The sequence below is a fragment of the Dermacentor andersoni genome, chromosome 1 (assembly GCF_023375885.2).
Source record: "Dermacentor andersoni chromosome 1, qqDerAnde1_hic_scaffold, whole genome shotgun sequence".
NCBI lineage: Eukaryota > Metazoa > Arthropoda > Arachnida > Ixodida > Ixodidae > Dermacentor > Dermacentor andersoni.
In genome coordinates this window covers 166,087,241-166,112,726 of record NC_092814.1, presented here as the reverse complement: position 1 = coordinate 166,112,726, position 25,486 = coordinate 166,087,241, and the positions used below count along the sequence as shown (strand labels likewise).

General features: G+C 44.1%; 2 protein-coding genes across 4 annotated transcripts in view; one reads left to right on the top strand and one right to left on the bottom strand.

Moving 5' to 3' along the window:
- LOC126547061 (uncharacterized) overlaps positions 1 to 13,021 on the top strand; it is a 31,866-nt gene extending 18,845 nt beyond the window's left edge. For all 3 annotated transcript variants that reach the window (XM_050194894.3, XM_055062711.2, XM_050194895.3), the window contains exons 5-7: positions 8,774 to 8,897; positions 9,046 to 9,223; positions 10,538 to 13,021. In XM_050194894.3, the coding sequence (XP_050050851.1) occupies positions 8,774 to 8,897; positions 9,046 to 9,223; positions 10,538 to 11,071 (836 nt within the window). In that variant the 3' untranslated portion in view covers positions 11,072 to 13,021. The remainder of the gene's footprint in view (positions 1 to 8,773; positions 8,898 to 9,045; positions 9,224 to 10,537) is intronic.
- A 71-nt stretch (positions 13,022 to 13,092) lies between these two features.
- LOC126547065 (beta-catenin-like protein 1) overlaps positions 13,093 to 25,486 on the bottom strand; it is a 156,746-nt gene continuing 144,352 nt past the window's right edge. Inside the window, exons 16-17 of the mRNA XM_050194912.2 lie at positions 19,750 to 19,822; positions 13,093 to 13,232 (exon numbers count right to left, since the gene is read on the bottom strand). Of these exons, the coding sequence (XP_050050869.1) occupies positions 13,144 to 13,232; positions 19,750 to 19,822 (162 nt within the window). The 3' untranslated portion in view covers positions 13,093 to 13,143. The remainder of the gene's footprint in view (positions 13,233 to 19,749; positions 19,823 to 25,486) is intronic.

The following is a 25,486-nucleotide window of genomic DNA, read 5'->3' as shown; positions in this document are numbered from 1 at the left end:
CATTCATGGAACACGCAGAGTGATAAATTCTCTTGACTGAACTTCTTGCGTTGCTTCCACAGCATTGCATCTGATGTACAAAACGGAGTATACGTATTGCGAAGTGTTCCACGAATCGTTGCAGCACGAGACGCCAATGCGCGCTGAGCTGCTGGGGCCCAAGCGGCCCGAGACATTCGTTGTCATTTTTGCGGTTTTGGCAAGCTTAGGTTTCCGCTTCTCAAATTCGGCTTCGGTCATCAGCTTCTTGGAGCAGGACAGTTTGATGGAAAGTTTTGACGTGCCCACATGGCTTGGCGTGAATTGTTTTCGTACGAAACGCAGACGTGTGTCGAGCTGGTGAAGCCTGAGCGAAACTGAGACGCACATTGTCGTTTTAATATTGTGTAGTGCTTTAAGATGGTGATGGGAAACCAAAACGAAATCTAGGACACCGGAATACGATGCCTACGATGCGGCCAGAGCGAAGATGACACTCATTTAGCGCTACTTGCAGCAGGGAACGGCAGAGCATTTGGGTATAGTGCCTAGATAGGTTGGGTTTTATCGCCTATTAAAAGCATGCAGTATACTTTCAATGGCACTACGCCCCATGCGCTGTGAAACAAATAGGTTGTGTAAATTTTCAGCAGGAGCGCAATCATGAATGCTTTGTTTTTCTAAATGTTCACAATCTTTTGCACTTTGTTACAGTAATAGTAGCTTTGTCTTAGGCTGGTTAATCTCTACACCATGAGGTGGCTGCACCGTGCATGCCACTTACATTACACTAAGCCCCTCCATAACAGCGGTAGTAGTATGGACGGACTTTAGTGTACGCCTCTGCCGATCCGTCAAAACGCCCAGCTCATCTGCAGTTACCGGAATACTGGACACACTTGGTGCTGTGACAGAACCCTCGTGATACACGCTGCTTGGACAGCTTTCACTGTGGATCGACGGCTAGGCGGCTAGCAGAGAGGCTTCGTGTGCTGGCTCCAAGACCGGAAGTAGACAACGCAACATCCTATCATGACGCAGAGCCAGTTAAGCAGAGCTTAGCTTCGATTGCTCGGCAAACAAGTCGAAGAGAAAAACCATGGCTAGGGAGGATGGTGACTTGTAATCATCTGTAGCTCTCTTAATATCAGATGCTTCATTTAAATTGTGGTGTGAATGTTTTACTGTAGCTGTACTCTACACATCTACAAAATTTATCGAAATCGTTTCAGGGACCCTTAAACGAGGCAACTTTAAACTCTGCTAGGCCAAAAGCATCATATTATGCCATTATTTAGTAACTTTGCACATGCAGCTATGTCAATTCAGTGTGCAAAATTTTTACACTTATGTGCTTAGCTAGAATTTTGGCTTTCAACTTGGCTCAGTCTTTTGTACTTAAAAGGGCAGTAAAGTCAAATGCAAAGTCTGGCTAATTGAGTAGATTTCACTTCCGGCTCAGTGAATATCCTAGAGGTCAATTGGGTCCTTTCCAGTGGAAAAGTGGCACCACTTCACCCTCTCCCACTTTTCTTCTGACTCATTTCATGAACTTTTGGGACAGATTTCGTATGCAGTGATGTCTGTGTTGGTTCCTGTCATTGGCACATCGGCAATGCAAGCTTGTGTTTTGTGTTTGGTTCCTGCTCTTCATGTGTACATTCTGCTTGCATTGTATTTTTATATGATGCTGTGTTCTGGTGCTAGCAAGTCAGTCTCATTTTGTGTGCATTAGCACTCTTCACTCGCTTGTCTTCTTTTTTTGTGCTGCCACTGACAAATGCTCATCAAGTATGTTTGCGTGCAAATTTGCGTGTGTCCACTTACACACTGTAGCATCACATGCTAGCTCTGTTCTTTGTGTCCACCACTTGTTGCTTGGGTATTGTATACATAAGGGAATCCAATTCCGGCCATGAGTGTGGTGGCAACATGGCATGCTGTTTGCTTTTGTTTTGTGGTTTTCTCTCTTACCTAAGCTTTGCAGAACATGAGTGCATTTTGTTATGTTTGTTTTTTTCCATTGGCCTGAAGGCCCTAACTTATGAAGTGCTTTCTTTTCTGAATTAACCTGATTTCTCTTATCAACTCAAAAAAAGAGCATGCAACTTTGGCCTGCCAGAGGTTCAGAAATATTGATTGAGTCCCTTTATTAAATAGAAGGATGGCGCTGTGGCCTCAATTTGGCAGAAGGAACAGGAAACAACACACACACACACCCTTCACATCTAGCAGTCTGCTCCAGCCAAACTCCCACAAGGAGAGGAGCATCTAATTTGCATGTGCGCCTTCCTAGAGGCACTGTGAAGGCACTGTGTGTATTGCTAAGGCATGCATAAATGTATGTTGTTGTCATAGCCCTATATTCTTTTTTTCTTTCTCTTTGTGTGCGAGTAATATTTTCTCTTAGAGTTAAGTGCCAATATAATACTAACATAGTTATAACGAAGGTATTTTCATATTGGATGCAGCTTCATTATAATGAGGTTTGACTTATTCGACTTTATCTAAAGCTGTTTGTATTTAAGTGCAATATAATTTAATATGTGTTGAAATGCAGGAGAAATAAAAATTGTGATAGTCTTTAATAAAACTCAGTTCCTGAGCTCTTTATTGCCCTTTGTTTATTCCTTTCTGCTAATTTTGCACTGTAAGAGTAATGGCACTTCTGAAAGTTACTGTGACGAGAAATAATAAGATATTGAAATTGGTCCCATAAAATTCTGACATTTTTGCAGTTACAAATTTGAGAAGTAATGCCTAAATTCTTCTTCCCGAATTCTCAGGAGTATAAAATCCAAGAACAAGGAGTTTTTTGTGGACCAGATTTTTGCTACCATGCATGATATAATAGGTTTGACTTCTTTGGTACAGGTTCTTGCTTGCCGAGTTGACCCTTGGACTGTTAACATACTAAATATTTAAAGAACTCCTGAATGCCTCAATGTCTGCTGCTAGTGTGGAGTTATCTTATTCATTACTATCAACAAATAGTGAAATTTCCAAATCATCTTGAATATGAGTGTTGTGTATAGGGGGCGCTGTCAATTATATCAAGTGTATATAAGCGATTGCCATCAGAATAAAGGCAGTTCCGTGGTTCCCCGTCAATGCATAGTCTTGTCTTATCAGTTGGCGCTTCGCGTCACAACAATCTGGCGCAGTCGGCGAAGCTAGCGAGCTAGCGACGAACTGTTTTCCCTTACCTGGCTCCGTGCTGTTCCAAGGGGCGTCACCTACGAAATGGCAGCGTACGGACTACCGTCATTACCGCCTTTCCTGGAGACTCCTGGAGATGCGACAATTCCATGGGAGCAGTGGCGCGATGATTTCACAAATTTTCTTGAAGCGACGGGGATGGACGCGCAACCGCCACTACGGAAAAAGGCCATTCTGCTGCAATGTCTTGGGGTCGAGGGACGCCGTGTTTTTCGCACATTGGGCCCAGAGCCGGCACGAACGTCAGACACGACAAAAGCCGGGCCGGAGACAAGCAAACCAGCAGGAAAAGACAGGACGGAGGCAAGTGAAGCGGATAGTTACACGGAGGCGTTGAGCCTATTGGAGCGGCAGTTCTCAAGCACCGTCAACGTACTGGTCGAGCGACGTCGATTCACGTTACGTCGGCAACTGCCGAACGAGCCGATACGAGAGTACGTCAGTGCTCTCCGACAGTTAGCAAAGACGTGCGACTTCGGGCAATTCTTGGAAGCGGCTCTACGAGACAGGGTTGTTGACGGAGTACGGAGCACTGAGTTGCGACAGAAATTGCTCGTGAAGGGGTCACAACTTACGCTCGCAGAGGCAGTGGAAATGCTACAGACGTACGAGCAGGCAGCGGAGGGGGCTGCGATCTATGACCAAGGGTCGTCACAAACGGACATCGTGCAGCATGTATCTCAAGGCAAAAGCCCAGACAGCGACGCGGCAATGACGCCGGTGCGCAAGTGTTACCGGTGCGGCTCTACAAGGCACCTAGCTAATTCACAGGAATGCAAAGCACGGGGGAAACGTTGTTCCCAGTGCCACAGAATGGGACATTTTCGAGCGGTCTGTGGCAGGTCGGCAGAGCGGGACGTGCGGACGGTCCGAAACGACGGCGCTAGCGAGGAGGACGTGCTCACTGTACTGGCGGTCAGACAAGTGGAACGAAGGACTTTGGTCGTTGACGTCGTTATTGAGAACGAGCCACTTCAGTTGCTGGTAGATACTGGGTCGTCGGTGTCTATTTTGCCAGACCACGTTTATCGAGCCAAGTTCGCCAACAGCTTTCCTTTGACTGCGGCTTCAGCGACGCTTCGGGATTTTTCACAGAAGAAAATTCCGGTCTTGGGATGGTTCACAGCCAGAGTTGTACGCGGGAACAACTCGGCTTGCCTTCGATTTTACGTTGTTTCCCAAGGCATGGCATTACTAGGACTGGATGGGGTCCACCAGCTACAATTGCACATCATCGGTTCTACACTGGAGTGTTTGCAAATCACGGTCAGCCCCCAGTCGCTTCCTCCTGAATTATGTGAGTTTTCCTTTCTTTTCGCTGATAAGTTGGGATTAGCGAAAAACTTCGTACATTCTGTGAAGCGGCGTACAAATGTAAAACCAGTAGCAGCGAAGGTTCGACGGTTGCCCCTGACGCTGCGAGAGAAGGTAGCGGCTGAACTGGCAAGATTATTGGATGCAGGCATTATAGAAAAGGTCAGTGCTGCGGAATGGGTGTCTCCTATAGTGGTTGTGCAGAAGAAGGATGGAACTATTCGTCTATGCGTCGATTTACGCGAGCCGAACAAAGCAGTAGTCATTGATGGATTCCCTTTGCCGCACACTGAGGAACTCTTGCATGCGCTGAGCGGAGCAGCATGGTTCTCGAAACTGGATCTTGCTGCAGCCTACCATCAAGTGGAATTAGCCGAAGATAGTCGCGAATTAACGACGTTTATTACGCACGAAGGCTTATTTAGGTTCCGCAGAGTGTGTTTTGGCCTCGCATCGGCACCAGCCGCGTTTCAGCGAATGATGCAAGAAATCTTGAAGGGCTGCAAGGGCGTGTTGTTTTATATCGACGACATCATAGTCTTTGGAAAGACTAAGAACGAGCACAACCGTAACCTTCGCGAGGTATTGCATCGGATCGCTGAGGCGGGGCTGCAGCTAAATCAGAAATGCGTGTTCGCTGTCAAGGAACTCTCCTTTTTGGGTCATCGTGTGAGTGCAAGTGGTCTTGCCCCACTCAAGTCAAAGGTGGATGCTGTGATTAAAGCACAAACGCCTGCCGATGTAGTCTCGCTGCGGTCTTTCCTTGGGCTCGTAGGCTATTACTCCCATTTTCTTCCCAATTATGCAGAGGTGGTGGAGCCGCTGCGACGACTTCTTCGTAAAGGACAGAAGTTCGTGTGGGATCAGAGCACCGAGGAGAGCTTTTGCAGGATCAAGGAGATGCTGTCATCATGCGGGGTGGTGGCTATGTTCAACGAGTCTTTGCCTGTACAAGTGACCACTGACGCCTCGGCATATGGACTGGGAGCTGTGCTCCAGCAGGTAGTCGACGGAGAAGTACGTACAGTGGCATTCGCTTCGAGGACACTAACTCCTACAGAGCGCAAGTACTCTACCGGGGAACGAGAGGCGCTGGCATGTTTATGGGCTTGCGAACATTGGCACGTTTATCTGTGGGGCCGCAGGTTTGTCTTACGAACTGATCATCAGGCTTTGGTGACACTGCTGTCCACAAATGGGGTTGGAAGACGCCCACTGCGTATTGAACGCTGGTGTGCTAGACTTTTGAGATACAACTTCACTGTGCAGTACACAAAGGGCAACACCAATGTCGTTGCGGATGCACTTTCTAGGTTACCTTTGACCTCTGCAGAGGACGAACCGGTGGAGGAAGTAGTTGCTGTGGTTTCCAGCATGATCACTAAGAGTGAGTTGCAAGCAGAAACAGCTGAGGATTCATTATTAAATGAGGTGGCGCAGCATGTTACGTTCAGATGGCCGGAAAAGGGCTGTTTAGCTGGAAAGTTAAGGTTGTTTTTTCGTATAAAAGAAGAGCTGTCGGTGATAGACGGGCTACTGTTTCGCGCGGAACGGGTCGTTCCCCCATCGACACTCACTTCCAGGCTGGTCATTATGGCACATGAATCACATCCAGGCATTGTAAGGACCAAACAACGGTTAAGGGAACAGTACTGGTGGCCGGGAATGGACAGGGATGTGGAATCGCTGGTTAGCAATTGTGCTATCTGCAAAGCATCAGATAAATCGGCAAAAACCGTAATGGCCCCATTGGAGCCAGTAAAGTGGCCCGAGAAGCCGTGGGAAAAGCTGGGAATCGACATCGTTGGGCCGATGGAGCGAGCCCCTCCGGAGTGCAGGTTTGCAATCACTATTATTGATTACCACAGCAAGTGGCCCGAGGTGGCATTTGTGTCCACAATCACTGCACAGGCAGTAGTGAAAGTGCTTTTGGAACTTTTTGCGCGAGAAGGGTACCCGAAAAGCATTGTGACTGACAATGGGCGTCAGTTTATGTCGACATGTTTTGAGCAGTTTTTACGAGATCGGGGAATCCAGCATTGTGTTACAACATTGTATTACCCGCAATGCAATGGTCAGATTGAGAGGTTCAACCGCGTTCTCAAGGAATATATTCAAGTTGCGGCATTGGAACGAAGACCACTGAAGGAGGCAATCTGGGACTACCTGGGTGTTTACAGGGCCACCCCACATGCAACTACAGGAGCGTCACCGGCTTACCTACTGCATGGAAGAAGACCCAGAACAAGATTAGATGTTGTTGGCCTCCCAGAAAGGGAATTTTTCGAGGAGCCGCGTGCCGCCATGGAAAAGTTGAAACGGCGCATTAAGGAGCAGCAACAACGAACAAAAAAGTACACCGATGAAAAACGAGGTGCCAGAGCGTCTACCATTGAGCCAGGAGATTTCGTAAAAATAAAGCAAGGCGGACCAAAGACGAAACGCAAGTTTTCTTTGCCGATCCAGGTGAAGAGACGAGTGGGCACGAATTCGTTTTTGCTGGCAAACGGTACGAAATGGAACGCATCAAAACTAACAGTAATTGGTAAAGTTGGGACAGGACAGGCACTAGCGGACGCGGTCACAGCGCAACGCAGTGCGGCCTCGGGGTTTTCCTGTGACCTGGATCTTCACATAGGGAAGATGGCGGAGCAAAATACCCCTACTACCGTCGAGAATCAATCTGAAATGGTGCCATCAGAAGACATCCAGAGAAGCGCCAGCCATTCTGACGGTGCACAGCCCACAGTAACGGAGTCTATTCTAGAGGTTCCCGATCAGCAAGACAATTCTCGATCGCAATTGGCCACAACCACAGCACCATCTCGCACCAGGCCGGAACGAACAAGAAGAGTGCCAGCGCGATATCAAGACTACGAGCTTACCTGACAGTAAGAACATCGCTCGTGTCATGTGATGTGAAGTGAGTGCGCGAAAGTGGATTGACTTTATTTCCTTTCTTTTTTTTTTGTTAATGAGGGGGAATGTGTTGTGTATAGGGGGCGCTGTCAATTATATCAAGTGTATATAAGCGATTGCCATCAGAATAAAGGCAGTTCCGTGGTTCCCCGTCAATGCATAGTCTTGTCTTATCAGTTGGCGCTTCGCGTCACAACAATGAGTTTATGAGAAAAATGGATTTCGAATGTAGAATATTTTCTAACTTCTAGACAAACTAATATAGTTTGTGTGAAGTCTGTAACATAAAATAAAAGCCTAGCTTAGTTACATTATTGCATGCATGCCATTTGTAATGCCTTTCACAACTGGATGTCCGCTCGACTGAGGAGTTTGTAAAAGAAAAACAACTGCTTGGAAGTCATCTGGCACTCCATGACAATAACAGTAAAGTGTTAGTTAAAAAAATTAAATTATGGGTTTTACGTGCTAAAACCACTTTCTGATTATGAGGTACACCGTAGTGGGAGACTCCGGAAATTTGGACCACCTGGGGTTCTTTAACATGCACCTAAATTTAAGTACACCGGTGTTTTAGCATTTCGCCCCCATCTGAATACGGCCGCTGTGGCCGGGATTTGATCCCGTGACCTCGTGCTTAGCAGCTTAACACCATAGCCACTAAGCAACCACGGCGGGTAGTAAAGTGTTAGTTGATCCACGTGAAGTGTTAATTTAAGTAGAGAAGTGTGATACTACAGCACTGATCATGTTTTAATGGGATGCAAACATTGCGAGATTGTCTAAATAATAAATTGTTTTTCCTAAATTGAGTCAATAGATTCGTAGGCCTGCATAAAATTGAGCCATTCTAATGGAATAACAGGAAATTATTGAGTGGAAGTTATCTTCCCCATGCATTCGCTTGGGAACTGGAGCTTCTGTGCAACAACCATGGCTTTCTTACATAGTAAATCAGTTGGAACAGCCCTCACTTGCATTGGCCTCTGTCCCTCAAGACTCCAATAAGTGTCGTTTTCCTTTATATTATAACAAAAACAAATATTCGATAATTTCAAATAGTGAAGTCTAGAATCGAATATTTGAAATTCCTAATATTTACACACCCTTAATTATCACTTGTAAACACATATTCAAATGTAGGGCTTGCAGTTGGCCTTGCACTGCTTGTGCTTGTGATGCCCTCGCACATTTTCTTTTTCCAAAGCACTAACATTTGCAAAATCTCTTCTGCATCTGGTTTGCTGCAACTGGTTTGTCACTTGAGCATGTGAAATTAACATTGTGTGAAATTTGAAGCAATTTTTCTGGATTAATTTGCACTTGTTTGTGTTCCTTTCAGGAGGTGATCAAGGCTTGTTAAATACTTATTTTCGTAATTGGTCTTCTGACATAAACCGCAGGTTGCCATTTATTTACAATCTGATGGCAAATGTCTCCTATACCTACAAGCCTGCATTTAAGCAGTAAGTGGGCATCCTGTTATTTCTTTGTCATATTATGGATCATTGATCATTCATAAAAGCTCTGTGAACAGCTTCTACATCTGACATAAATTGAACATATTAGGGGCTGTACAATGCTCGAGATGGTTTCTGTTCTTTCAAATTGCAGGTTTGGCCATAATGTCAAAGTGGTGCAGTTTCTTGGTGGATACAAGCCATGGAATGTTAAATTTCATCCTCCCACGGGCACTTTGTCACCAGCTGCCAATGTGCACCCAACATATGTCCAGTTTGTTCAGTTCTGGGTGCAGATATTTGTCAAGAGGGTCCTTCCGCTTTTTTCTTCGGTTTGTATGAGTTTATACTTTCACAGTTGGAAATTGTTCACTGTGATTACAGGTGCTGCTTTGCCCTATTGTCTTTGTGTGGTTTGAAATTATTCTAAAGCTGTGAGGGTGGGGCACATAGTAAATGCCAGTAGGCAAGACTAAAATCCACTTGTACTCTTGATCATTAGCACTATTGTCTCTATCAAATTAATGTCTCATTAGTCAAGCTCATGGCTTCTGGTGACAGTTCCTGAATAAACCTCAGGCCAAATTTTATGTTAATGCACTGTAATGCGGTATGTAAAGCTTTCAAAATTTGCGTTTCTTTTTCTGCAGGATCCAGTCTAGCTGCTAACTAAAAACAAAATGTTATCGGTCAAAACTAGTCACTTTGTGCACCACTTGAACCTGGCTAGTTTTGCCATGCCACAATTTTCACATCCATTTCTCACGTTTGTTTGCAGCATGCTGCAGAAGGTTGATAATGTATTTTATGTACTATTTTTTTTCTTTTCTTGTAGCTAAGCCAGAGTGTTCTCTATCACACATAAAACTGAACATAGACAGGAAGAAAATAAGCAGTGTACATATTCCAGGTCTTGATTACTTGAGAGCATAGTATGTTACCTCTGAGTAGCTGGTTTTGCAATGTGCCAGAGCCTTAAAAAAACTTTTTAATCAATTTTGTATTGCACATCTGTCATGCACACTAGCAACTGTGAAACTATGGCTACACACTACCATTCATTTTGACTTTAAAGTAACTTGTTCTTGGGCTAGCTGGTTGATACTTGGTGAAGCCATTGTAGCGCAAATAAAACACACAAAGAACACAAGACCAGGCACCACAAGCACATTTAAGAGCTCGTGGTGTTCCTTATTTGATTTCTTTCTACAGCGAAAGTCTTGTGTTCCTTGTGTATGTTATTTGGTCTACAATGGCTTCACCATTTTGCCTCTATAGTGGTTCAATTTATGTCTGTAGTACAAGTTATCCCATATAATCAGAACCATACTTCAATGAAGAATACTGCCTAAGCAGTATACAATTGTAATCTAGTTGTTTTTATGCTCCCAAATTACAAGCTCTATCACCTGCAGTCACTATCCATTACAACTGTATGTCCACATTGTTTCACAGGTTGGTATGACTTGAAATTCACTAGTACTTATGTTGTAGTATTCCCTTGAATAGTATTCACTTGTGTTGTATTATTTCTAGCCAAATGAGTATTTGAAAGTATTTGTGGTGTGCTCTTCATTTTTTTTTCACTGGGCACTTCTTTGTTGCTGCAAAATTCAACCTTATTTATCTTCTGTCTATACTTGCAGATCATACAGACAAAGGTCAACGAGCAGCGCTACACGTGTGCTCTGGACATCCTGCAGCACTTCCCATCATTCCTGGTGGCCGAGCCAATGGTGTACCTTCCAGCACCATCTCTTCGTACGCATCCCAAGCCCATCCTCTACCTCCCACCAGGGCCACGCATTGCTCCCGAATTGCCAGCGCCCGACACATATCCTTCGGACACAACAGCTGCAGGCACCGAGTCTGGAGTTTCTGAAGTTGCAGCAGTGCCAGAAGATGGTGTTGAATGCGATACAAATAGTGCTGCCATTCCAGTTGCACACAGTGAGCACACAGTACCCACAGAGAAGGACCTGCCAAAGCATATTCCTGTAGAAGTGGATGACAACTGTAACTACCTGCCTGAAGCCAGTGTGGAGCCCACAGCTGTTGACGACTTGTCAGGGATGCTAGCATGGGAGCAAGGGCGGGCAGACTACATGGGCGAGCACTGCTCAGACAACATCATGGCGAAATTGGATGAACTCATTGGCCCTGGTGTCCAGGCCAAATAGAATGTATGAAAGAGAGGCTGTCTGCAGGCTACATTTCGCTGCTGTACTTTTGATGATCATTCAACACTTGCAGTCATATTTAACGTTTAGTAAATTGCTCCTTTTACCTGTGGCTTACATTGTTTCCCCTTAAAGTGCAAACATGTAAATTGAAAGCATTCGAGCCCACTTCTGCCTGCAATTACTGTAGTACAGTCAGACCTTGTTATAATGAAATGGGATATAAAGAAATGATTGATATAACAAAGTGAAATTCCCCTTGATATCCCCGTCGAAATCCATGTATTTAAAATCTTGTTTAACGAAGTGAAATTGTCCTGCAAATGGATATAATGAACTAGATTAGTCTCTGAAACCAAAAAATACCTGACCATCGCGCGCCACATACGTCGCTTTTTGTGGCAGTTCAAAACTGCCGCGTCGAATGCGTTGTCGAGCAACACTGCTTTCTCACTGCCATGCATAGCTGCGCACAAGCAGTGGAGACTATCGCACTTCTCACCTGACCTCTCGCCTAGCCGTGCGAGCCGCAGCACACTGCATGTGCTGTGGTGCAAAAGATAAGTGCATTCACTGCTGCACGCCACACAAGCAGGTGCAGCTGGGCATGGCCTCCGAGACCCCTCCGGCGCAATCTCGGGGGCATGGAGAATTCTTGCTCCATGCTTGGGGTTCACACCCAGGCCGTGCATTGACGTCTCCTTCTTCCTGCGGCGCGCCGCGTGAGCTGGCAGCTGGGCCATAGCCTGAGAGATTGCATTGGCATCGGTGCAATCTCGGAGGCCACAAGCTAGCCAAGCTGGCGCGGCAAAGTTCGCTTGCCAGCTCGATCACACAGTGCAGCGCCGTGTTGTCACTGTGCCACGTGCTGCTCAACCGCGAAGAGCCAAATGGAAGTTGGTTTTGCATCAAGGTCATAGCAGCACGAACTAAAACACACAGACACAGGGACAAGCACTTGTCCCCGTGTGTCTCTGTGTATATGTTTTAGTTCATGCTGCTGTGACCTTGATCTAAAGGCTGTTGCGTCAGGTGCTAAGTCGCATGTTGCACACGCCGAAGATTCTTTCGTTGTTTCATTCAAATTTCATCGCATTAGTGGCTGTGTAGTGGGTCCGTGGGCTGCAAAGCAGTCTTCTTACTTCAATGTTTACAATTGTGCATCCTGTTGAGCATATATTGCAGTAAATAACAATGGATATAATGAAGAATGGATGTAGCGAAGTAATTGCTACTCCCTTTCAACTTCGTTATAACGAGGTTCGAGTGTACATCACGATTGAGATGTACGTAAAATGTTCTGTTCAAACAAAAGTGATTGTGCTCTAAAATGCATGCTGAAATTCTTAGACACAATCTTCATGGTATGTCCAAAAAAAAAAAATGTGCAGGAGCTTATTGAGTAAGGTTAAAACCTCTATAAAACTTCTGGATGGCCGACGTTGTGAAAATCAAGCACCTAGTGCATGAATGGTATGCAATGGCTGTGGGCAAATAGTATGTTCACTCCACACTCACAATTTTATGTGCATAGGGAAGCATTTTATACAGCTGCTCACTTGATATGCTTTTGCAGTATGTTGCTCACTGCCAATCTTTGTTCACTGTCTGGCACAGTTCCTCCTAGCCTGTTGGTTATTTTTTATGTTTGTTCGACTTAAGTTACACCTAGTTTTAATTTTTTTATGGGCTAAAGCACAGTTATCTGCAATAGGGTCTAGTGTTACTGTGCAAGACATTTTGTGGCTGCCTTCCGTGGTAGTGGGTTTCGAGTAGTACATTTCTGCTGTTCGTGTGGACAGTTAGCACAGTGTATGCTTAGTGCAAGCGATAGTCTTTCTGCTGATACCTATCCGAAATAAAATAAAGGGTGCGAACTAAATTAAATTTTTTTGTGTGCAGAAAAGATGTTTTTACTCTTCATGTTGTCCAATAAAGTGTTCAGCCACAGCTCTCGTCAGCGAAAGAATTCATTTAGTGTTCAATCTTACTGCATGCAAAAACGGGCAACAAGGAAATGCTTTCATTTATAGCCCTTCGATGTTTATTTACAAGCTGCAAGATGTAACACCTCAGAAGCGGTCCACTAACTGCAGTATTCTCTGCTGCTCCGCTTCTTTCAGGGCTTCGTCTTTAGCATCACCAAGGTTGCCTGCATATTCTGAAAAAATGTGTAATCTATAATCACCGACAGGTTTGTGATTGTCTGACGATTTGTCGAAAGTTAATTTCATCCTCCATAAAATACAGCCTTTACAAGAACGATCATTGAGCGGAACATGTAAAGATTGCGGAGGGACCCCTAGCTAGATGATTAGCCAGCATGAGACCAGATATAATGCCAAAAAATGGGCAAGGCATGTAAAGAATGAAGGGAACATATAGTACAAAGCATGCATGATTATGAACATTTTGCATACACACACTGGAAACTGCAGAGAACATCGGAATACAGTTCGTGATGACTACTGCAAATTTATTATGATACGGAGCTATACAGCTTCACTGTAGTAACAGGGCAATTTTCAAAGCATTTCAAGCATTCAAAGTGAAGAGAAGCATCAAGCCGGTTACGTAACTAGGAGTTCTATCTCTCTGTTTCTATTTCTAGTTTTATTCACTTGCTTTTGTTAGAACCGTTATTTATAGATACTGATTTAATTTTTCACCTGTGTAGCCAATCCCCTTTGTGGGTATGTGCCACGTTGAAAACAAGATCAACAAGCATGTAAACAGCTTTTAGTAGACCTTTTTTATCTTAACCTAAATGCATGGGCATATATGGCTCGCCTAGCAGCCAGCACAACAGCATGTTTGCTTTGGATCCAAGACAGCAACCCAGGTTGGCTTGCACCTATATACAGGGTGCTGTTTTTTTTTTAGATTATACAGAATTGTCAAAATCACCTGTGGCAGATTGCATAATTCTAGCAATTCAGCTGAATTATTAGAGGAGGACACTACTTGCGTGAGAAATTGACATGCATAATTGACTAATTAACATGCACTGATATGCTAACTGACTTGAACTTGAAGTACCGTATTTTCCATGTATAAATCGCATCTTTTTCTGGATTTATCATCGGTACAGCTTATAGAACGGTGTGATTTATATACAGTCAAAATCAGATCGGATGCTAAGGCCGTGCATCTTTGTATCGACCGGGCATCAAATGACACTTCACTGCGTGTCACTTTCTGCCATGCAAGCAACTACATCTCATTGCACTCGTTGCCGTTGTTGCTGCGCACTTCGCGTGGAGCATGAAAACCGAGCAGCAGGGATGGAATTTGAAGTCGGCGAGAAAATGATTCGGGACGTCATAAAAACAGGATGCATGCGACACGCGGAGTTTGGAGAAGTGGCCAAATGGGTTACTGAGGCATGGAACTGAGAAAATGATTGTGGCAGGGTTTCACGAGGGTGGGTTGATCCCGTTCGCGACTGATGGTGATGTCAGTACGTTGGATACCAGCGAGTTGGAACTGCAACCTGAAGTAGCTGTATTGTTTGAAAGTGACTCGGAGGAGGACGAGTTTGACGTCTGACTAAATACTGTCATGTAAGCCATGAATGCTATAGGAACAAAATACTTCGGAAAAGTATTGTCTAGATGTTGGAAGGCGCTTGCACACAGTCAGCACTGCCTACCGTGGGATGCGTGCAAAGGCGGCAGCCGATGCAAGCATGTATTTTCTTTACAATTTCTCATGACCTGATCCTCAACGAGTTTTTAAATCGTTTATCGAATAAGCAGGTGTGTCTTTATGCCGGCGTGACTTATATAAGTTTTTTTTCCGGAAAGACTACAGTTTTAAAGGGGGATGCAACTCACAGAAAGGTGCAACTTATAGACCAAAAAACATGGTAATTACTTTACGGCAGATATTGTGATTTATGAATTGTAGCTGGTGAGTTCACAAGGCATATCCACTTGAAACTAATTTTCAGGATGACACCAGTTTCAAGATATTTCCCAAAGTTGGCTTTATAATACATAGGCGTCCCAATTACTTTTGTGCTTCAATGCACAAAACTAAGCTTTCCTAAAAGAGTAAGTGGAACAACGGTGCACTTTCCCGAAGTTTTACTACACATATCTCGAAACCGGTTCAATCTTCAGTACGTGCTCCGAGTGAATATGTCTTGTAAACTCACTGGCTACAACTTGTAAATTGCAATATGTGGGCTAAAGTAATTAATAATTTTTTAAAAAATTAGTCGACTATGCATTTCGATTTCTCAAACAAGTAATGTCCACTGCTTCGAGTAATCTAGCTGAAGGACGTTATCTGCCAAAGGAGATTTTTAAAAATTCTGTATAGTCTAAGGGAAAAAAAAAAAAAAAAAAAAAAAAAAAAAGAACCTATACAATGCGGATGCAACTTGTGCATCAGCAATATGGCTGCTGGTAAGATGAGTGATTATGTTTCCTGCTAACAGGAGCCACGTGCTGCCCTATAACGATTACTTAGACCCAGCGGCCAGCATTGCCTGGTGCTGGCCACTTCGCAAATCGCGCACTAAAATGTCTGGTTTAAGTTTGACAGAGGCAGTACATAGACGATACATAGACATTTCAAAATTTACATACACTGCACAATATTGCTGCTGGAGGGCAGTACTGTCAATGCTGCATAAGAGAGTTCTTCTGCAAATAAGATACTAAATAGTATTGACATTTCAGCACTCCAACAATTGCGTATCATTTCCTGGCTGTGACAGCTGCGTTGCAAAAGAGGTGGAATACAAAAATAGCCATGCATAAATTTCAGAGCATGTTTTTTAAAAAGCTCATTGTGACACAACTAATTGGGTGTTCATTATGGTGCTTCTGATAGTGAACTCGCAGCTTTGCGGTGATAGAATAGAATAGGTGACCAAATGGCACTGCTCCACCAATGCTTCAAGCATTTTGTGACAGTTTCTGCTGCTTTGCACGAGGTGGCAGCAGGGATAGTCTGGGCCTACTCTAGTGCTTTGCCCTATGTGAAAGTATGTAATCACGTCACTTCGATCACTTGATAAAGAGCATCACATTGTAGCGTCAACTTCAGAAAAGTGGTAAACGACGTACAATAGTTTTCATCGCTTAAAATTAACTGCTAGCATGGATTTGAGTATGCAGCATGACTGTAGATGCATCGTTTACTTCATATTGCTGTTGTAACAAAAGTAGCTTTTGCGTTTTTTTACGGCCATGCAAGGATCTTGGATAAAATAAACAGTTGCTTGATGGTGATGAATATAGTGGTATCCATTTGGTTATTGTGTAAACAGAGCAGGGTTCGTACACCTACTTGAAATCCTTGAAAACCCTTGAATTTGTAAAAAAAGATTCAAGGGCCCTTAAAGCTCCTGGAAAATGAATGTGCACGTTGAACATTCAATGTAACGAAAATCACATAGGGTGTATGCCATGGACACTGCCTATCGAGAAAAAGATCCTAGATATTTCCTCTTGAGAGTATTGCTTAACAATTACAATGTGGCTTGTTCACAGCCACCAACGACAGGCTTGGTTAAATCACCGTTGCCAATGTGGAGCTATACAAAGCCACATCATGCGACCAGGCCGTGCCACTATGTTGCTGCTTGGCTACATTTTTGAGCATTAGGCTCTAGAAATGCCTGGAAATAAGTAAGTTTGAGTCATTTCACTTTAACACAATGAGTATTATTGGCTAAAGTCTGACACCATACTAACCATCATGCCAAAAGGCAATTGACATCATTACACTAAAAAGTCACATTAGAAATGCGACTTGACGAGCTTGAAGCGCATTACAACTCGAAAGCTGCTAAGCTACAAGAAATTGCAGCTAAGAAGATTTCACTATATTTCAATGCACGTGTATGAATAAGGTTTGTTTCCCTCCCCTTCCTTGAATTATGGCATTCAGCATCCTTGAATTGTCCCTGAATTTTAATCAAATGTCCAGTGCGAAACCTGAAGCAGAGAGCTTTTGACTTGCAAGAAATAACAGAAGGATAGACCTTAATATGCAACACGGTTGTTTACATGGGCAACTCGCAATTATAGTTCTACTTTACCACTACTGTACCTGTTAACTGCACGCATCAATTATCTTTCGAAGCAAAATATCTAGTTGAAGGAATGGCAATTCCCAAGCAGGTGACTGTAGCAGAGATTAATCATTGGAAGGACAGGCTGATATACGCAACAATGCTAGCCAATGCTATCTCCAACACTGCATTCCTTGCAGAAATTTTAGCAATGTTAACAAGCTGTAGCAGTAGTAGCAGTTGTAGCATGCAGCCGAAACCATTGTTGAGTGACAATGCGTTGCAGCCACCATACACAGCTTTGCTTTCATCATGTTTCACAGTTTCTTTTCTTCACAAGTAGCAATATTGGAAGAGTTGGGTGAGCATAGTGGAGAGAAGCGCTTTATTGCACTCGTTGAGAGTGGCCAGCCACAAGTCTGCAGGTGCCACTCTGTTTAGACAGCGTGTTCTAGAGAGAGTGACATCTACCTATGTTGCCTGCCGTCGCCAGTGTTTCATTGGTGCTTTGGCCATTACAATAGAAAGAGCATAGAGAGCACATGGAAAGGTAGCATTCGAATGTGTCTGGCCCTGGCTCAACAATAATAACATCAAGAAGTGCTGGCCTTGAAACCAAGCAGTTTACTTACAGCTCTTGCATAAAGTATTTTTTTGTCCATAAGCTCAATACAGTGCAGAACGACAACTAAATATTTTTTTATACTGTACACTCACATGTAGGAAATTTCATGCTTCCCTAAAAATAGACAGGCGTCGCTGACGAGTGGTGACCTAGCTGTGTCAGCTGTGTCGATCGCCCGTGCCTACCTATTTATAATTTCTAAGCTCTACATGGCCTGGTATACTTATTTTAGTGTGTAAGGCTGCCTAAAACCTTCTAGCATGCTATTATAAACATAAATAATCTCATACCACAAGAACAATTGTGAGTATCACCAATCTTTTACAACACAGTGAAAGCCTGTGAAACACTTCTATAGACCCGAAAGACTGCATTGCCACCTGGTGACTTCTGCAGAAACTCAAGAGGTGTGGAGATCTGCGTGCAGCACTGGTTAGGCTACCTCTCCGATTCTACCACTAAGGCTTTGTCTAAACAAATTAAATCGCCATGCTCTGCACTAAAAGACATGGAAAAGTTATGTGCTCATCAAGCTTTTTTTAAAATAAATTTGACCCTTTAACAGCCAGAAAATTAATTTTCCATGCTGCTGCTGCTTTAAAAGAGAAGCAAATTTATTTTCCTCCTAATATTCCCCCCCTTCTTTCGGACTTCAATTTTTCGGACATTTGTGTGGCTCCATCAGTAACCAAATATCAGTCAGTGACTGTGTTCCCGATATCTTTTTGCCAGCACCAAATGTATGGTCACAAAAAAATAGAAAGTAACTGAATAATAAGTAAATGAAGTAGTGAACTGAATCCAGCTTTCCTTTTGTAATGCAGAATAGCTTTTTTACACACAGACAACCTTAGCAACAATGCCGACAGTTTAGCTCGTCCATCTATAGCAGGCAAAGGTTTAAAGGGTGACTGGAAAATAAGTACGTACCAGTGCAAAGCTGATACAGTAGAACCATGTTCATACGATCCTGTTACGTACGATTTCCTGACGGCAACATTCGTGATCGAGAACACGAAAAATTACCTATCTGAATTATGCTTATTTTTTTACCGGTTCATACGTTCCCAGAAAACACAATTTTTCGGCACCAACATTCAGTACATCGCCAAATTGCTGTCGTATGATACATTTTACGGCCGTTAGGTTCCATGTAAACAAGTAAATGCTCGAGGCGCGTGCGATTGAGGACCGCAGCCGCTCGCCGCATCAGCTTCCCTGCAATGCTTGCCGGCTTGTCTCACATGAAAACATCACTGCACACTCAGTTTCTTATTCCAGTACCACCAAATGTCCTCCCGGATCCTCACACGCCGCATTCACAACTATTGCCGCCAACCCTATTGTGATAAGCATCTTCGCCTATCTGTTTTACAGCGCCGGGGCGTAGTGCCGTCGGAAGCGCATTGCACGCTTTTAATAGGCGATAACCCAAACGTGCCATTGTTCCCCGCAGCAGCCGGCGCGATGTGAACGTTATTTTGCTCCGGCGGCATCCGGCATTGCCCACCAGCTCGATTTTGTTTCTTATTGCTTAAAGCACTACGCATTGGGAAAACAACAAAACGTGTCTCAGGTCGCCGCAGCCCCATCAGCTCGACGCGCATCGGTGTCTTGTGCCACAACGATCTGCGCGACGCTTTGCATTACAAAGATGTCAACTGCAGTTGAGTCTGTCAAATTTTTTAATGTTACTTCAGATCGTATGTTTTCCCTGTTAGTACCGTTTTTTTCACGCTTTCTTTCAAAACATATGAACGAGGTTATACTGTATTTGAACATCAGCCACGAACATTTTTAAAGTGCTCTTTGAAAATTCCTCCCTGATGGTAAGGTGAAGCAAAATGAACACAGCAATAAAGTAAATAAAGCACAACATCATCATTTCATTCACCTTGGAGTCCGTATACACGACTCGACTTTAACGTGGTTGTTAAAAAGCAACATAAAGGGACAATATGTACAGTTAGTTCTTCAGAAAAGCAGTAAGAGTTTTCAAGTACTGTAAATGCAACGAGCACTTACCTCTCATGATATTTCTAATGGTTTTGATAGACCCTCCACGCAGATTCAATATCTGCAGTACCCTCTGCTTAATCTGTAATAAGAAAAGTAGTTGTTATGCAATTATGACATACTGTATATTGACAATACAGTGAATAGCATGGGTCAGTTGACCTATGCTAGCCTTGCAAGCACATATTGATCCAGAATTGGCAATCAATATTGTAAACATGAGGCGCTTCTTACTAAAAGTCAGATTCTCAGTCCAGCAATTTGTATGCAAGGTTGACACAACTTAAAGATAGTGCAAAAATTAGACTTCGTGTGACTGACTCGGGACTGGTGACGTCTTGCAGTCAGTGACACTGTTCAAACAGAAACGATTGACACCAAAGCCTCAGTATATTCAACCGAAACGAAACGAGACCGTCTTACTGATTTCTTCAAGTTTACTTCACGTGCAACTTGAAGTGAACGGACAGAACCTGCAAGCTCTTGTCGACAGTGGATCTTCGATATCAATACTCAAGAGAAGCAAAGCAAATGCAGAAGACATATTCACAGGCAGATCAGTCCTTTTACGAGGTTATGACGTTTATGAAAAGGAGCACTGGGAATGAATAAGCTTAAGGCTAAACTATCTGTTGCAGCACGCGGAAGTTCTTGCCTTGGTGATAGAAGGAGTTGAATAAGACTTTCTTCTCTCTCGCCTGGACATGAAATCGTTGAGGCTAAACATTCAGTGGGACGACACTATGTCTGTAAGCCCTAATAAAGATACAGTCGAAACCCGCGATAACGAAGCCCCGTGACAATGAAATGCTCGCGACAATGAAATATTTTCGTATTCCCAGCAAACGCCCATAGGATTAAATGGATTGTATACCTCTCAGCAACGAAATGTCGCTGTAATGCAATCCTACATCAACAAAATTTGCTGGAACGTAACCTTGTGTATTACCTGCTCGCACAAGGCTAGCAGGCTCCAAAATGTGCTCAAATGCGATTCGTTTGCACTAACATTACGTAAAATGCCACCACATTACACTTGTGTGGGTGCTGCCATTTTTGTTTACAAAAACAACCAAACGCTGGGGCTGATTGTGTGCACCGGAAACACGTAATGGCCGCCATCTTGTTTGATGAATGCCCGTTCGAAGCGGCACGCACGTTGCCACCGGGATGTGACGACGGTCTTTGCACATTTAGCGCAGTGCTTAATGTGTGCCTCGGTGAGCAAAATGCAGCAAAATCAAGGAAATCAACGTCCCACCGACGTGGAATTGTTTATGGTGCTTGAGATGGTAGTTGCAGCATGGGGCGCCATGCATCGGGCCGTGATTGAGATATTGTCCAGGAATACGCATCCCTTGCTTCAAGAATGCTGGTTTTGGGGCAATCCGACAGGCATCGTGTGCAGATTTGGCGCTGGAATTAGATTTGCACGAAGGGGCCGTAATCTCTATCAATCGCCTTCGGGTACGTGAGATATGATCATTTTCATGCACGGCATTGGACGCGTCGGCATCTACGGGTGACAGCGTGCACTGGGGAAATGCTGCTGCATGCGTGGAGCTCTGTTGCTCTGCGTCCGGTGCTGAGTTACGCAAAATCTCACAACAGTGATCGTATCTCCAAAAGCAATTGACCGAGAATACTGCTCCACGGATGTGCTGCCACTGCTGATTGACGCATGTGGTGCACTTAGTACTGTTGACAATGCAGTTCTACATCATTGAGCAAAGCTTGCCAAAGTAGGCTAACGGAATTTTGACAGTAAAGTTTCCTTCTGCAATGCATTACCTATCTGTGCTGTCTCATTTCGCAACAACGAAGTTCTCGTAAAAGCAAATTTTTTCATGTTCCCCACCGATTTCGTTATTATGAAGTTACTGTAATTACAAACCTAGGACAGATGCAAACCGAATTCGCAGGCCGAAAAATGGAGACAGTATTCAAAAACTCTACCTGGAATTGCTCTGCTTGGGAGGCTATCCTCCTGGTACTACCAAGTTTGAAGTCCCCTTTAAATTACATGACACTACCATAGTCCGGAAAAAGCCGTACAACCTAAAGAGAGAAAAGGAGACATCGCTAAACAAGAAGCTTCAAAAGATCTTAGATGCTTATATCATCTGTCCGCTGTTTGCATTGCCAATCACCATCGCCCCAAAAGAAGATAGTAGCCTCAGGCTGTGCACCGACTACAGAGCGATCAACAACCAGACGCACCTGATCCCATTTCCAATGCCTCAAATAGACAGTATCATTGACGAAACAGGCGGATGTACCTCGTTTTCCAGGATACATCTGTGCAAAAGCTCCTGGTAAATGCCACTTCAAGAAGACACCAAGCAATACACTACCTTTGAGACTCCATTTGACATTTATGAGTATAGTCGTCTTCCATTTGGCTCGAAAAACTCGGCCCAGCTGGTTTTAGAAGATTATGAATACAGTTCTGAACCCCTTTATTAATCACTTCTGCAATGTATATGTAGACATCACTGTATACTCTAAGAGCAAGCAACTACATGAAGACCACCTTGCGCATGTTCTCAAAGCCTTGTCTGAAGCCATGCTAAAGGTAAACTTGCTAAAGCAGGGTGTCTACCAAGTTGACATCTCCAAGTTCCCTGAGTTTTCCAGGTTTTCCCTGAGTGTCTTTGCGAAATTCCTTGAGTGATGCAGAGCTATGTTTTACGTCAAGGCGGGCTGAAACCATATCGCCCGATGCTGCCACTCTTTAGTAAGCATATATGAAAAAAATTAAAAAAGGACTTAATCCAATTTGAATACTAAGGAATAGTATTTATGTTATTCAAAAAGAGAATAGAAGGGAGGGGTTAGTAAAATGCACAGCAAATAAAATGTTTAAAAAAAAAATTGCAAATCGAGTCGGAGATTCTCAAATACAAATAAAAAGGAGATGGATACAGAAGCAAATATTTTCGAATATTAACTATTTCTATCAAATTATAGCAAGCTCAGTAATATGAGGCCTTAAATTTGTCATAAATGAGATTCTCTCTCAACAGCTTGTAAGTCAACCTCAATTGTCCTGACATACTCTCAGCCCGAGCACGACGCCTCAGTGTTGTGTTTCACTGCTTTAAAGAGTTTATTTTGGTTTGGAAGAGGGGGGACACCTGCATCTCAGCTTCAGCCAACACTTCGCTTTTTGAGCTCAAGCTCCTTCAAAACAGTGGCAGCACGCTTCCTTTCCCGTTCAATCCTCAATGCGTAGGTCCTTTCTGTTCTTGTCCTCATTCCGCCACTCGTTCACCCCACGGACCATTTGAAGCATCTTCCTGGTCAGTTGCACAGTCCACGTACGATTTTTCGAACACCCTAGGGGCCGCGATAACATCTGAAAAATCGGCCAGTTGGAAAAAAAAAAAAATTCATGTCATTTACTGCCTTTAAGGGCTCAAACCGCCTCAGGCACATGCGAAAACGCTCTGAAGGCCTGTCGGTACACATATTAGGCATATCGGTTCTCATACTGTGACAGGAGATTCCGGGTACACGCGTGTGTAATTAAGGAATACATACTGCGTCCCGTGGCTATAGCCCCTTCCCACTTTTGTTATGCTTCATTGTAATACTTTTGTGTATGCTTCACCAAGCACCATTTCTTTACAGAGGCGAAGCTGACTTTCGGGAACTGGCATTATGCAACGCATCGTGCTTTCCTAGCTTCTAAGCCAATCGCGAGGAACTCAAAGGCGGAGTCAGTGCCACTGCTGACAGCAGCGAATTCATTCACAGAAGAACATGGCACTCAACGGCAAGAAGCTCAATAGCGAACGTCGAAGCAGCTACGTCTAGCATTGCCACAGTGGTGGCTACGGCTGCCAGCGGATCTATGTGTGAGAGCGCCGATTCGAGGTGGCGAGGCAATCAAAATGGCAGCGGTGGTGGCTTTGATTAATGCCGTTTCGGACCTGCGGTCACGGCAAAAAGTCCGGAAAATTGGACAGCGAAGGGTTTTTGCGTCCTAAGTTTCAGACGTTCCAATACACTGACTCTATGGGGTACATGGTGGTGCCGCGAAGCCATCCAAATTATCGGGAATCCGGAAAGTCGGTCGTCGACCGTACACTGGCAACTCCTTTAGCCGATGACAGGGCATCCGACAATTCATTACAATTCCTGTCTGTTACTCGAGGCAGCATTACCGTGACTTTCGACCCTTTCAATTAAATTACAGCTCATTTTCCCTGATAGAGGCACAAATTCCCTGAGTTTTCCTTGAGTTTTTCCAGACTACTAAAAATCCCTGAGAATTCCCGGTTTTCCCGGTTGGTAGACACCCTGTAAAGGTAAACTAAAGGTAAGCTCTTGACTTCAAGAAGAGCGAGCTCTTCAAATACAAACTCACTTTTTTGGGTCGTGTACTACTAAGAATACGAAAGAGTCTGTGACGCACATCGCTGAGCTTGTGAAACCATCTGACGTCCATTCGCTTCGCATATTTTTGGGAGTAGCTGGCCATTACACAGCACTTATTCGAGACTGCTAAGAAGACACAGTGCTTAACAAGGTTGATGCAAAAAGATGTACCGTTTCGGTGGACAGAAGGATGCGATTGCGCGTACTAAGTGCTGGTACAAATTTCATCTGACCCTGTGCTTTGCCTTCCCGGCTTTTCGCTTCCATATGCACAAAATACAGATGTGTTGCATTATGGAATGGGAGGAATTCTGTATCAGCAAGACTCTACCCAAGCAACCAATCAACAGCTTTGCGTGTTGGGTTACTACAGTTACACTTTCACCAAGATGGAAGTAAAATACACAACAATTGTGAAAGGAGCTCTTTATGTTCTAAAGGATATTCAGTAGAGTAGAACCTCGTTCAAATGTTTTGAAATAAAAACCACGAGAAAAAACATACTAGCTGGGAAAATGCATGATCCGAAGTAACTAAAAAAAAATTTGACAGACTCAACTATTGTTGACATTTACATAATGCGAAGCATCGCGTGGATCATTGCGGCACGAGACGCCGACGTGCATCGAACTGGTGGGGCTCCAGCAGCCTGAGACGCATTTTATTGTTTTTGTATTGCATGGTGTATTGCGTGATGCAGCCGAAGGTGAAACGTGATGCGCACATCGTGCTGCCAGCAGCAGGGAATGGCAGCGTGTTAGGATTATCACCTACTAAAAGCTTGCAGTGCGCTACCAGTGGCACTACACATCATGTGCAGTAAAACAGATAGGTGAAGATGCTTATTGCAGTGGGTTTGGCGGCGACAGGTGTGAATGCGCCGTGCTATGACCAGGGCGGAGATTTGCTGGTACCAGAATAAGAAACTGTGCCCGCCGTCATTTTCACGTGTGACGGGCGGCTATATACTGTTCTCGATCGCGCACGCCTCACGCCTTTTCTTGTTCACACGGGATCTATCTGCCAGAAAACGTATATGATTGCAGACTGTGGCAGGAAATGGCGTCGTGTTTCGGTTATCGCCTATTAAAAGCATGCGCTACGCTTCTGGCGGCACCACATACTGTGGAACAGATGGGCGAAGATGCTTATTGCGATAGGATTGGCAGTGATAGCTGTGAATGCCGCATGTGACAACCCGAGAGAAGGTTTGCTGGTACTGAAATGAGAAACTGAGTGTGCGCCGGCGTTTTTATGCGAGACGGATGGATGAGTATTGCGGTGAAGCTGCCACAGAGGGCTATATACTGCTATATACTGATCAAGAACAGCTATATACTGTTCTTAACCGCGTGCGCCTCAC